Source organism: Gossypium hirsutum, chromosome A11 (assembly GCF_007990345.1).
Source record: "Gossypium hirsutum isolate 1008001.06 chromosome A11, Gossypium_hirsutum_v2.1, whole genome shotgun sequence".
Classification (NCBI taxonomy): Eukaryota; Viridiplantae; Streptophyta; class Magnoliopsida; order Malvales; family Malvaceae; genus Gossypium; species Gossypium hirsutum.
The window spans coordinates 47,084,279-47,099,641 of NC_053434.1; the positions used below are offsets into that span (position 1 = coordinate 47,084,279).

At 38.0% G+C, this 15,363-nt stretch overlaps 1 protein-coding gene across 1 annotated transcript; it reads left to right on the plus strand.

Annotated features, from left to right (window-relative positions):
• Positions 1–8,800: 8,800 nt before the first annotated feature.
• Positions 8,801–9,730, plus strand: LOC107959145 (uncharacterized). Its single transcript, XM_016895136.1, has one exon. The coding sequence runs from the start codon at positions 8,801–8,803 to the stop codon at positions 9,728–9,730; it is 930 nt and encodes a 309-aa protein (XP_016750625.1).
• Positions 9,731–15,363: the final 5,633 nt, after the last annotated feature.

Below are 15,363 nucleotides of genomic sequence, written 5' to 3' on the forward strand. Positions count from 1 at the left end.
TGGAGGAGGAAAAGATGCATTTGAGATTGGATGCCAACGTTCAGAAACTCGAGGCCAAGAAGTTGAGAAAAGGGAAAAAAAAAGGTTGAGGAAGACTTGGATAGTTTGAAGACCGATTACAAGAAGCTGCGTATGTTGATGAGAACTGCTGGATTGGGAAAGACGTCAGAGCAATGGCGACAAGAAGTTCAAGAGGAAAAGGCTAGAGCTGATCAGTGGGAGAAGAGGTTTCATGATGCTCGAGCACGTGAAAGCGCCTTAAAGAAGAGCTTGGTTGAAGGCCAATGTGAGAAAGAGATGTTGGTAGCTCGGGTAGTAGAGCTGGAAAAGGCCCTGTATCAGCACCGTGGTCGTAACACTGATATTGAATTAAGAGCTAGCCTGAGTAGGATTGAAGATTTGAAAGGGAAGGTAGAAGAGCTCGAGACTGCACTACAAAACTGTGAGCTTCGAATTGAATTACTTGAGTCGAACAATGAGCAGTGGAAGGAACAGCTCCGCTAATCGCAGAACCAGGTCAGGGATAGAGATCACATCATGGGTGAAGCCGTGGCTCAGATTCGAGAAATGGCTGATTATTTACAGACCTTAGCGGTTCAGGCTGATGTGTTAAGTGTGAAGTATGAGTTAGAGTCGGATCAGGGTCGTGAGCTAGGTTGCATTCTTAAGAAAGTTAAAGCTTTGAGCATTAGGGCTAAGCCGTATATGTGATCTCTTTTATGTAAAGGATTTTGCTTTTTAATAAAGTTTTTTAAATGGAATTGAATCAGAATCGACATCTCTTTAGTTTTGCTTTCATTTCATGCATTTGCATTTCATCGCATCATGTGCATTAAATTTCACAAAAGAATCCTGATTAAAAAATTGTATTATAGTTACCTTGGAACATCAATATTACACACAGAAAAAGACCAAAGCTATGGATCGAAGGTTGGAAAAATTGGAGCAAATGCAGAAAGAAATGTAGGAACAGATGCAAGTACAAATGCAAGAGCAATTACCTAAGATCCAGCAAGATATGAAAGATCAAATGCTGGAATCTCAGAGGAGTATGATGAGCGAATTGACCCAGCTGCTAGTTGGAAAGCTAGAAAAGGGAAAGAGTCCCATGGCCAATGCTAAGGATGATAGCGGGATTTTTGCTTACCCTCCAGGTTTCAGCCCAACAAATACCCCAGTGCCTCCACAAAGGGTGTCTATCAGTATCAAACCCCAATATTAAACTGGTACTTCGGCACCGATAAATGCCCCGACAGGCTCGTGTTCCAACCCCGAAGACAATCGTGCAAATCCTATAGTTTCTGGCTTCGATGAGGTCGCAGAAGTAGGAAAGGCAGGTTCAGAATTTCCAAAGTGACTAGAAGACCGATACAAGTGGTTGGAGGAAAAATTCAGGGCGTTGGAAAGCGCTGATTATCATTGTGGAATGGATGCCAAGGAGTTGAGCCTGGTCCCAGATCTGGTACTCTATCCGAAGTTCAAAATGCCAGAATTTGAAAAATACAACGGAACCAGTTGCCCTGAGGCTCATATCATGATTTTTTGTCAGAGAATGATTGGGCATGTCAATAATGATCAGTTATTGATCTACTGTTTCCAAGACAGTTTGACTGAGACTGCAGCTAAATGGTACAATCAGTTGAATCGTAGCCAAGTTAAATCATGGAAAGACTTAGCACAGGCCTTTATGAAACAATATGGCCATGTGACTGACATAGCGCCTGATAGGATCACATTACAGAACATGGAGAAAAAGTCAAATGAAAGTTTCAAGCAATATGCTCAGAGATGGAGAGAATTTACTACACAAGTTCAACCCCCATTGTTGGAAAAGGAAACAACCATGCTTTTCATTAATACCCTGAAGACACCTTTTATTAATCATATGTTGGGAAGCGCAACTAAGAGTTTTGCTGACATAGTTATGTCCGGTGAAATGATTGAGAATGCAATAAGGTGCAGAAAAATAGAGGCAAGGGAAAGTACCAGGAGGTCGGCCCCGAAAAAGAAAGAAAATGAAGTTAGCAATGTGAACATGGGTTATGCGAAACCAATTATGGTAAATCAACTGAAAGTGGTAGCCACGGGCCAGCAAGTTTCGCCAAGGTAGAAGCCCAATACAAAGCAGAATATGGAGAAGCCCCAGTTTACTCCCATACTAGTAACGTATCGGGAGCTGTACAAAAGTTTGTTTGATGCACCGTCGTATCTCCTTTCTACTTAAAGCCACTATAACCCCCATACCCCAAGTGGTATGATGCAAGTGCTCAATGTGAATATCATGCTGGAATCGCGGGACACTCGATAGAGAACTGCACCTTTTTTAAGAGGGTAGTCGAAAGGTTCATCAACATTGGTGTTGTGAAATTCGATGATGCACCTGGTGTAGGAAATCTGTTACCCAATCATACTAATAAAGGGGTAAACTGTAATATCCTGATTTTGGGCCTAGTCGGAATAGTGGTTTCGTGACCACAAAATCTGAGATAGAAATAATTATTTTATGATTATTTTGAGGTCTATGATATGATTGCATGATTGTGTGAAAATTTTGTGAAGAAATTTTATGCATAAAGTGCTTAAATTGAAATTAGGGACTAAATCGAATAATTTGTAAAACTTGCATTCTAGAAGTTTCTAGTATGAAATTGTTTTGAAATATTAATTAGGAGGTCTTAAATAGGAATTTTACCAATTTCTAAGTCTATGGACAAAAATTGGACATGGATGGAATTTTTGGAAAGTTTAGTAGTAAGGGCATTTTGGTCATTTAGGGGTAAAATGAATTAAAATACAAAATTACAAGCCAATTTTGCTCATCTTCAACCCCATGGCCGAATATAGCAAGGAGAAACCATGGCTAGGGTTTTTCAAGCTTCCAAGCTCGATTGTAAGTTCGTTCTAGCCTCGTTTTTAATGATTTTTACGTTTTTGGAGTCCCGGTAGCTCGATTTAGCTTATGCTAGCAATAATTTAACCTAGGGTTTATATTTGGAAAAATACCCATAGGTGAAATTTGTGTATTTTTGTGTTTTATGATAGAATATGAGGTTTTAAATTATGTTAGACAACTTGTGCTACTCGATTCTAAGCGAAAACTAGCAAAATGGCTTAATCGGTAAAAATACCTAATAGTCATAAGTACATGTTAGAGTGAGAATTTGATGTTACCATAGAAGGGAAAAATGATCAGCATGTAATAAAACATAAGAAAATAGGCTGAAGTTTAATTTACGAGCTTTGGGGCAAAAGTGTAAATATGCAAAAGTTTAGGAGCAAAACTGTAATTTTGCCAAAATATGATTTTGGGTCAATTTGTATAATGTGAGTTCTAATTAGACTATATTTTAAATGATAGAGCAATGAAAACTAAAATTCGGGCTAAAATGGGGAAAATACCAAGTTGTGGATGAAATGGTAAAAGTATCCATTTTCGTATACGAGGTAAGTTCATATGTAAATGTTGGTAACATAGTTATTATTTTAAATATTTTTATGTTATTTAAATGATATGATAATTATTATGAAATATTATACTGTGATAATTGTTTGTTAATATGTCAAATTATGTGATATACTTGGAAAATGTGAAATACTACTGAGTATCGGTAACGGCATTCCGTAGAAGATGGTTGAGACACATGATTGGGAAAAAGGTCCCGTTGAACCTTAGGAATGGATTAGGATACAAGCGACATGTCACTAGGATGTTTGGGCATCCGAACTCGTTGAGTTGAGTCCGAGTTCACTTATGGATGCTAATGTCTGAACTCGTTGAGTTGAGTCCGAGTTCGAGAGATGTAACTAGGCATCCGAGCTCGTTGAGTTGAGTCCAAGTTCACTTATGGATGCGAACGCCCAAGCTCGTTGAGTTGAGTCCGAGTTCACTTATGGGCGGGTTACATGGTAGCTTGGCTACATATGTAGCACTTATGTGCAAACTTTCCATGTATCCGAATTATATTCCGATATGTTCAACGGGTAAAATTCTACTCAAGCGGAGGAATACTCGAGATGAAAGGGACGTATTGGGAAGTGTTGTGAAATGAATACTTTGAACAGATATGTACTTAACCCTCGCGTTGAAAACTCGATATAACAACAATATGGTAAGATGATAAATGAAAATGTGATATGAATGTCTCGGTGATGATTATGCAAATGATGTTTTATGTTTGCGTATATAGTTGTGTTACTTGCTATTTGCATGTGAGCTTACTAATCATTTATGCTTACTCCCTCCTTTTCATTCCTTGTAGTGTGGACAAGCTAGCTCGGAAATCGGGAACGGTCGGAGGCACACTCACACTACCCGTATACCATCTTGGCATAATGGCTTGTATATTTTGAGTATGGCATGTATAGCATTATAATCATTTTGTATTTATGGTCTTATGATATGGTTATTGAGTGGTATGGAAATGCTTGGTAATGATTAGCCATTGGAATGGCTAATCATGATCATATTTGGTGTTATGTATGCTAAATTGTTAGTTAATTCATGGAAACCATGAAATAGGTAAATTTTACCATAAAATAGATTCAGACAGCAACAGTGATGTGAGTTTGAAAAATCATTAAAAATAGTAGAGATACAATTAGATGATGAATAAAATATGGAATTGAAGAATTATGAGTCTATTTTCATATGGATGGAACAAAACATGTATATGAGTTATATTTTATGAGATGTTTAAATTTTTGTAAAACAGGTCCAGAGCGATTTCTGGATCCCCTGTTCTGAATTTGGAAATTCACCATAAATTGTTAAAAGATAATTAGAAGTCATGATTTATATGTACAGATTCCTTATTGAGTCTAGTTTTATTAGAAACAAACAGCATAGTCATTGAAACTCTGTACAGGGAGATATCTGATTCGTAATACACATAGGTCAGAGCAGTCAAACTCTAAAACAGGGGAGACTTTAACTAATAAACTGTACTAATTTGCTTGACCAAAAATTCTATAAAAAAATTATTAAATATATATATGAGTCTAGTTTCAGGGAAAATTTACGGAATTGGATTTCTAGTTTCATAACTCGAGATATTAATTTTTAAGCGACTATGATGCAGATTGTTAGCTTGACTGAAAATTTTAAAAATAAATTGTTTGAGCTGTTTAAGTAATGAATTAAGTCTGTTAACACCTCGTGTTCGACTCCGACGATGGTCTCGGGTATGGGGCGTTACATAAACACAATAGTCGAGAATATGGGGAGGAGAATTAAGATGGATGTGGCAGAAGTGAGAACCCCGATGAGGGAGGTTTTGAAGAAGATGGTAGAGAGAAGTCTAATCATGCAAGACTTTGGGAGCAAATCCCGAGAAGTAGGGAATTATTGTGAGTTCATTGGAGAAGAAGACCATGAGATAGAAAAATGTAATGAATTTAGGGCCCTGGTACAGGCTCTAATGGACAACAAAAAACTGGAATTCTTTGAGTTTACTAAGAAGGAAGATGTATGCACATCGGAAGAGGGGTTGATAGAAAAGGTTTCTGAGGTCAATCACCCAGTGGTGATCATTTAGCCAAGTACAAAGGTCGAGCCTGGAAAAGGAAAGTCCGTGATGATTAAATAAGGGAAAGAGAGGACAAAACCACTGGTTAATGAACCAGTAACTGAAGATGAAGCTAAAGAATTTTTGAAGTTCCTAAAACACAGTGAGTATAGTATTGTGGAACAGTTGCACAAATAGCCGGCACACACATCGATACTAGCTCTGCTCCAAAACTCAGAGGTTCACCGAAATGCGTTGATGAAGGTGTTGAACGAGACCTATGTAGCTGAAGATATTTCAGTGAACAAACTAGACCGCCTTGTCAGTTACATAAGCACTGATAACTTCATCTCCTTCAATGACGATGAAATACCACCAGGGGGCATGGGATCTACCAAGGCCTTGCACATCACCACTCGCTGCAAAGAGTATACACTGCCGGAGGTATTAATTGATAATCGATCAACGCTGAATGTTTTGCCCTTGTCCACATTAAATAGGTTACCAATAGACAGCTCTCATATGAAGACATACTAAAACATAGTGAGGGCATTTGATGGCACTGAGAGGAAAGTGATGGGAAGAATTGAGGTACCTCTGCTGATCAAACCAAACAGATACGAGGTAGATTTCCTTGTGATGGATATTGCGCCTTCTTATAATTGCTTGTTGGGGAGGCCTTGGATTCACTCAGCAGGGGCAGTACCGTCATCTTTGCATAAAAAATTAAAGCTGGTGACGGAGGGTCGCTTGATAACGATAAATGCTGAGGAGGAATTATTGCATCCGTTACTAGTAGTGCGCCGTATATAAAAAATGATGATGAAGTAATTGAGTGTTTCTTTCGGTCATTGAAGTTTGTAAATACAACTTTCATTATTGAAGGGGGCAAGGTCCCAATGCCAATAATATCAGAGGCTACGAGGATGAGCTTGCAATTAACAGTGGGAAAGGGAGCTTTGCCTGGAAGAGGACTTGGAAAGTATCTTCATAGATGAGTTGAGGTACCGATTTTAGCTGATAAACAAGATCGCTTTGGTTTAGGGCATAGGCCAGATGCAAAGCAGAAAAGAAAGGAGATGGAAAGGAGGCAGATGAGACGAAGAGTACGATTGAATGGGGCAGAAGTCGAGTGGGAATCAATGACTTTTCCTCATATATCCTATACATTTGTGTCGGGTAGAGTTATTTATCCTGAATTGAAGATGACAAGAGAGGGAACAGCTAAAGACGCAATGGAAAATTTGAATATCAATGTCATATCTGAAGAGAAAGTGATGAAACATGACTTAGCAACCATTTGCCCTTATGAGCCTGGAAGTGTTCTGAACAACTGGACTGCGGAGGAAATTCCTGTAGTTTTTAGTGCTAATACAGAGTAATGTTCAAAACACACTTGTTGTTTTAAAAGCCTAGAACCAATAAGAATCTTTTTCGAAATAGGTTCATGTTCAAAACGTTTATTTCAATATAAATGTACTTTCATGTCTTATTCTGAGCAAATATTCTTTTATCTTAAGCAAATTTTCTTTTCTTGCATTTCGTTTATAATCATACCATACAAATAAATCTATACTTAGGTTCATTTTTTTGTTGGATATTCTTTCGTGCCTACAATAGGTCTCTAGATATCAATGGCATAAGTGACGCTGTTACAAACTCAGAGTTCCTTTTTGAGCGAGACGTGTGTCTGGAGGGATCTCAAGATTTTGAAGATGATAAAGACTGTGGCTTACCTTCAGATTTGTTAAGGATGGTAGAACAGGAAGAGAAACAGATTCTACCCCATAAAGAGACAATCGAGAGTGTGACCTTGGAAGAGGGGAAAGAGGTGAACATTGGAACTTGCATAACTGAGAAAACAAGACGGGACCTCATTGATTTACTGCAATAGTTCAAAGATATCTTCGTGTGGTCATATCAAGACATGCCTGCGCTAAGCGCTGATATTGCGGTACATCGCGTCCCCATAAAAGAAGAGTACAAGCCTGTTTAACAGAAGCTTCGAAGGATGAGACCCGATGTTGCAGTAAAAGTAAGAGAAGAGGTCAGAAAGCAATTTGATGCCGGGTTCTTGCAAGTTGTTAATTATTCAGAATGGGTAGCTAACATCATCCCTGTCCCTAAGAAAGATGGAAGGATAAGGATGTGTGTAGATTACAGGGACTTAAACAAGGCCGGCCTAAAGGACAACTTCCCCTTGCCTCACGTCGACACTTTGGTGGACAACACGACATGTTACTCACTGTTCTCCTTCATGGATGGTTTCTCTGGGTACAATCAGATAAAGATGCATCCTGAAGACATGGAAACGACCACATTCATAACCTTATGGGGGGCTTTTTGCTATAGGGTGATGCCATTTGGGTTAAAGAATGCGGGGGCAACGTATCAAAGAGCCATGGTAACCTTGTTTCATGACATGATGCATAAGGAAATTGAGGTCTACGTCGATGATATGATCGCAAAATCCCGAACAGAAAAGGAGCACATACAGGTTGAGGAAATTGTTCCTGAGATTGAGGAGGTTTCAGCTATAGCTCAATCCAACAAAATGTACTTTTGGAGCTAGGTCAGAGAATCTACTTAGTTTCATAGTCAGCGAAAAGAGAATTGAGGTCGACCCCGACAAAGTCAAGGCTATACAAAAATTACCTCCGCCACACACTCAGAAGGAAGTTCGAGGTTTCTTGGGAAGATTAAATTATATCGCCCGATTCATTTCACAGCTGACTGAGAAATGTAACCCCATATTTCACCTTCTCAAGAAACACAACCTTGGTGTGTGGGATGATGAGTGCCAGAAAACCTTTAACAAGTTTAAACAGTATTTGTCTAATCTCCCGGTGCTAATGCCATCTAGCCCTGGTAAGCCATTGATATTGTATTTGACAGTATTTGATAATTCAATGGGATGTGTGCTCGGTCAACATGATGAGACGGGAAAGAAAGAAAATGCGATATACTACCTCAGTAAGAAATTCACTGAGTGTGAAATGAGATACTTGTCAATTGAGAAATTATGTTGTGCTTTGGTTTGGACCACTCGGAGATTGAGGCAGTACATGTTATACCACACGACTTGGTTAATCTCAAAACTAGACCCTCTAAAGTGCATGATGGAGTCGACTGCTCTAAATGGAAGAATGGCCCGGTGGCAAATCCTACTTTCTGAATTTGACATAGTTTATGTAAACCAGAAGGCTGTGAAAGGGAGTGCAATAGCAGATTTTTTATCCAGCAGAGCTTTAGAAGATTATGAGCCTTTGAACTTTGATTACCCTAATGAAGATCTAATGTATGTGGCAACTACCGAAGAGGACACTTCAGAAGATCATCCGTGGAAACTGAATTTTGACGAAGCATCAAACGCTATTGGTAATAGAATTGAGGCAGTCTTGATATCCCCAAATAGAAATCATTATCCATTCACTTGTAAATTGGATTTTGATTGCACGAACAATATAGCAGAGTACGAAGCATGTATCATGGGAATCTGTGTAGCCATCGAGAGTAAAAGTAAAGTACTAGAGGTGTATGGGGACTCTGCACTGGTGATTTATCAACTTAGAGGTGAATGGGAAACAAGAGACCCAAAGTTGATCAACTATCGTAAGCTAGTTTGGGATTTAATTAAGGTGTTTGATGATATTACTTTCTATTATCTCCCACGAGACGAAAACCAGATGGCAGATGCTTTGGCTACGTTAGCTTCTATGATCAGAGTAAATGGACGAGAGAATATGAAGCCGATCCAGATGAGTATTTATGAGGCTCCAGCTCATTGTTGCAGTATAGACGACGAAGAGGAGAGAGATGATTATCCTTGGTATTATGATATTTTACGATATGTGAAGAGCCGTGAATACCCTGATCAGGCATCTGAAAATAATAAGAGGACGTTGAGAAGCCTAGCCAGTGACTATGTCTTAGATAGAGAAATCCTGTATAAAATGAGGAAAGATCAGGTGCTGTTAAGATGTATTGATGCTGTTGAAGCTAAGAAAATCTTGGAAGAAGTCCATGAAGGTGTCTGCGGGACGCATGCCAATGGGTTCACAATGGCCAGGCAAATTATGAGATTCGGGTACTATTGGTCTATAATGGAAAGAGATTGCATCAGCTATGCCAAGAAATGCCATAAATGTCAAATTTATGGTGACAAGATCTACGTGCCTCCTTCACCCCTTCATGTCATGACTTCTCCGTGTCCTTTCTCAATGTGAGGCATGTACGTCATAGGGCCGATTTCATCGAAGGCTTCTAATGGACATCGATTCATCTTTGTGGTCATCGATTACTTCACCAAGTGGGTAGAGGCTACTTCATATGCCAACGCCACAAATTCGGCAGTCAGCAAGTTCTTAAAAAAAGAAATCATATGTCTATATGGCATGCTAGAAAGGATCATATCTGACAATGTGTTGAATTTGAATAACAGCGTGATAGTGGAGGTCTGCAGGTAATTCAAGATTAAGCACCACAACTCGTCACCTTATCGCCCAAAAATAAATGGTGCGGTTGAGGCAGCCAATAAGAATATCAAAAAGATCGTGGGGAAAATGATTGAGACCTACAAGGATTGGCATGAAAAGTTACCATTTGCTCTTTATGCGTATCGAACATCTGTCAGAACTTCTACCGGGGCAACACCTTACTCATTGGTTTATGGGATGGAGGTAGTTTTGCCCATTGAGGTTGAAATTCCTTCTCTTTGGGTTTTATCAAAGTTGAAGCTAGACGAAGCAGAATGGATTCAGTCCCGGTATGATCAGCTGAACTTGATTGAAGAAAAGAGACTGAAGGCTATCCGTTATGGTCAAATGTACCAGAAGCGAATGATGCGAGCTTACAACAAAAAGGTTCATCCGAGAGTATTCTGTGAGGTGGACTTGGTATTGAAACAAATTCTCCCTATGCAAAAAGATTTCAGAGAGAAATGGATGCTAAACTGGGAAGGACCTTACGTGGTAAATAAGGCTTTTTCTGGAGGAGCACTGATATTAACTGATATTGATGGTAGGAGCCTGCCTAGCCCAGTAAATTCAGATTCAGTCAAGAAGTACTTCGCCTAAGAGGTGAAAACCCACAAAGGGCGACTAAAAAAAAAGGAGAGGCCGAGGTGAAAACCCGCAAAGGGCGCCTTGAGACCAAAGAGGTTTTGAATTGAAAACCCGAAAAGGGCAATTTAAATTTTGACCAAGGATGGTGCAGGTGGTAGTCTTGCTATACTGGAATTAATGAAGAGGATGTACACATGTCTTAGGGCATCGACTGAATACGTTAGATCTACTAGGCACATGATAAGCTCAAAATGGTTCTCGTAGAGGCCCTACGGAGGAACTTAGGCTGCGATATCTAGGGTATTCATTTTTGTTCCCCTTTACCTATTTGTACTCTGGCAATATTTGCTTCCCTTGATTAATCTGTTTTTCTTGAATGTTCCTAATAAACTTCAGTTTTGTCCACCTTTATCTTTGTGTTCACGTACTTGTATTGAAATAACGATTAATAGACTAATAATACTTTTACAAAAGAGGTTTTGCATATTACTCTGGAAGTTTCTAAATGGTACAAGAACCTGAAATAGGATTATCGTTTAGAACTTACCCAACTTAGGGTGGAATATTTGTGTTCAAATTGGGATTATCTCTTCAGTCAAAGATATTAATTAAATAAGAAAACAGGATATTGTGTCAACCAAAGCATAAAAGGGGATCATGATATTCCTCATTAATGTATATGTGGTCATGATGCTCGGGTGTGGTGTAATAGACCGAGTTAATGAAAGTTTCTAGGTGACAAGAGGGGGTTTGAAGATGGTACAAATCTTAGGTTCTAGAGATACAATGAAATAGACCCTGAAGTTGCAATGGGGCAAACCAGTTGAGCAAAATGGGTTGCTTCTGTGAGTTTCGTTGGAAATGTTAGTCGAGCAGGAGGGCAGCATAATACAATGTGATAAAACCCTGATGAATAATGAGGGATGACACTTTAAGTTTTTTTAAAAAAAAGGGGGAATCATTCTTATGACGTTTCTACATTTATATCATTCATAACACATCTAATTAGGAGCATTTGATTTATTTCGATCATAGCATCCTAATTATTTGACATAAGCATCACATCTAGTTAGGAGCATTTGATTCATTTCGATCATAGTATCCTAATTATTTGGCATAAGCATAGATATATGAAACCGAGTCTACAGGACATGTCTCAAAGGATAGTGTAGCGACATCGGTGAAAATTACGGATCTTATCTCCATGTATCGGCTATGGAGCAGATCGAAAATGGCGAGTCTTATCTCCATGTATCGGCTATGGAGCAGATTTTAGCCACCAGCCTTATCTCTCTGAGGTAGCAAGAGAACAGGTTGAAGATACAAATCTTATCTTCCTGAAGTTGCATGAAGCAGACTGAGAATTACAGATCTTATTTCCATGTATCGGCTATAGAGCAGATCGAAATTGGCGGGTCTTATCTCTATGTATCGACTATGGAGCAGATTTTAGCCACTAGCCTTATCTCTCTGAGGTAGCAAGAGAGCAGGTTGAAGATACAAGTCTTATCTTCCTAAAGTTGCAGGAAGCAGACTGAGAATTACAAATCTTATCTCCATGTATCGGCTATAAAGCAGATCAAAATTGGCGGGTCTTATCTCTATGTATCGGCTATGGAGCAGATTTTAGCCACCAGCCTTATCTCTCTAATGTAGCAAGAGAGCAGGCTGAAGATACAAGTCTTATCTTCTGAAGTTGCAAGAAGCAGACTGAAAATCACAGATCTTATCTCCATGTATCGGCTATGGAGCGGACTTTAGCCACCAGCCTTATCTTTCTGAGGTAGTAAGAGAGAAGGTTGAAGATACAGGTCTTATCTTCCTGAAGTTGCAGGAAGCAGACTGAAAATTATAGAAATTATCTCTATGTATCGACTATGGAGCAGATCAAAAATGGCAAGTCTTACCTCCATGTATCGGCAATGGAGTAGATTTTAGCCACAAGCCTTACCTCTCTGAGGTAGCAAGAGAGCAAGTTGAAAATACAAGTCTTATTTTCCTAAGGTAGCAAGGAAGTAGACTGAAGATTGCAGATCTTATTTTCCTAAGCAGGATCGAAGATGGCGAATCTTATCTCCATGTATCGGCAATGGAACAGATTTAAGCCACTAGCCTTATCACTCTGAAGTTGCAATGGAGCAAGCTCAAAATTACAAGTTTTATCTCCCTGAAGTCATAATAGAGCAGACTGAGGATGAAGAATGGATCGAAAGCACAATTCCTATACCCCTGAAGATGCAGTGGGTTGGAATGAGGCTACTTGAAGAAGATGATGATAAAGAGGGCGAGATGTGGCAAGACCGGGAAAAAATGGCCTTTCTATGGTCTTTGCTTCATTCTCGTTACACGACAACGAGCAAAGAGGAGCAGCTGTAAGACCTAAATTTAACCTGGGCTACTTAATTCCAGCCCAATAAATAAAACCCAAATAATCTACATAAAAAAAATTCAAAAAAGAAGAGTCCAAACTTACAAAAACAACCCAATTAAGCCCAAAATAAACCTAACCCTAGATCCCAAACGGCCCAAAACTAAACTAACTTTTCAGTAAAAAAGGAAAACAACCGCTGCTCCCTTCCACCATGCGCGTCGGCGCACCTCGCACGTCCGGCCAACTCGCGTGTAGCACGGCCCATGTCCGGTTCTCCCTCACGTCTTCATGACCTGTGAGTTGAGAAAAAATAGCCAAAAATCGCTTTTATTTTGGCTATAAAAGCCTTCGTTTTTAAGTGTAAAGGGGTTTTCTTTTGGTTCTTTTTCCTCAAGAAGATTGTACACGAAATACATACAAAATCAATAGAAACCAATCAAGATATACTTCTATGGTGATTTAAAGTCTCGTTTTTCTTTTGATTTTATTTTTATTTTCCTTTGATTTTCATCTACTGTGTATAAACAATATAAGAGAAAGAAGGAGAAAACTCACCGGAGCATCACGCTTGCGTCGCCGGAGGACTCGATCTCATTCGCCACGGTCGGATTTGGGGCTGTTAAAATTTGGTCGTTCGACTGGGGTGTGTGAGTTGAGTGATAATAAAACTTTTAGGTTTTTAAAGAAACAAAAGTTAGATGTTTTTAGCAAAAAATTGATTTTAAAACAAGTTTTACCTTTTTTTAATAATAAAAGAAGGTAAACTTTAAAAGCAGCAGTATTTTGGGGTGGGGAAAGCGTGTTGACCCAATTGCCAGGCTGGGTCCACGTATTTTACTTTAAATAGGTAATTTGCGGGGCCAGTCCTCCCCTTTTTGCACTAGAGTTCGATTGGGCCCTTCCCATGGTTTCTTTAATTCTTTTAAATTGGCCCAGGAATTTGCACGAGTGTTCATCTAGGTCCGTGCTGAAATGGTTCGTTTTAGGGTTTGGTTAATTTGCTTTTTCAGTCCCCAAATATTGGAGCACGTTTTACTTTGGCCCAAAATTCTGTTTAAATGGTTTGCTTTGTTCATAAATTGTCCCTTTAATTCTGTTTTTCTTCCAATTAAGTTTTTATTCATTTTTTCTACAAAATAAGAATATATTATTTTAACAATTAGTTTTGTTAAACAAAATTGATATATATATTTTTATATATATTATTTTAACAAAATAAGAATGTTTATGTACTGATTTTTTCATGTGCATATTTATTTGTTTTTTCCTTCCAAAATACTTTCATATTTTATTTTGTATTTATATACTTTACTTATATTAAGTTTTCTTTATTTCATGTATATGCATAACTTATACAAAGTTTTTTTTTTGGCTCTAATTGTACATTATTGACTTCCTTTTATGTAAATATTTTCTTCTAAACTTATTATATATATATATATTTTCTTTAAAATTATTCATATATAATTTGGCTTTCTTTTGAGGATCCTGTTTTAAATTGCATATTTTATTTATTTTAATTACTTTGGTATCTTTGTATATACATTATTTTCATTTATTATTTTCGTAAAAATATGTATGTCATTTGTTAAGTCAATTTGTTTTATTTGAAATTATGTTACATATTATTCATTTCAGTGTATACTTTAATAATCACTTATATATTATCCGTTTTTTATACATATAAGCTATTTTGAATTCCAATATATGTTATCCCTTTGTATATTGTTCATATGGTTCTTAAATTGTTTTGCGTTATATTAGTTCCTAGTTTTCATGTAGTTCTGTGTATCACGTGTTATTTTTTTTTGTTTTCGATTCGTATCCACTTATTATAGTTTCATGCTTATAATTACATTTTGGTTTCTTATTATTGCATCATGATTTTTTTATTTTATTTTTTTTTATAAAAAAGAATTCCGCATTTTCGCCCAACGTCGATTGCTTTTTACTATAAAGTAAACCAAACGAATACATTTTGAGCCGATTTTATAATTGCTTATTTGAGAAACTCTTCAAAACAAGGCAATGTTTCGTGTTTGGAGAAATTCGGGAAGTCATACCCTAACGTGTTGGGTTTCAATTTTTCTGTTTTGTCAAATGACAGAGTACCCTTTTGAGAGTTCATTGCGTGCTTTGGAAATTAGGAGGTGATCTCAATTTTTGGAGGCTTAAGGTATCATGTCCTAACGTGCTGGATGTGGTATTTTATTTCTTTGGAGCGAGAGAATCTTAAAATCCAATTCGAATTGTTCATACATTTTTAAAGGAATCGTATTTTAAATTCTTTTCAAATTTTCAAGGATAGGACATTCAATAATCAATTGGTACTAATTTTGGGCGTTATGGGGGTGCTAACCCTTCCTCGTGCATAACCGACTCCCGAACCCTTTTTTCTCAATTTTCGTAGACCTAAAATTATTAT

Bases quoted from the DNA above. Each gene is read 5' to 3' on its own strand.
- LOC107959145 (XM_016895136.1), top strand. From the start codon at position 8,801: ATGTATGTGGCAACTACCGAAGAGGACACTTCAGAAGATCATCCGTGG.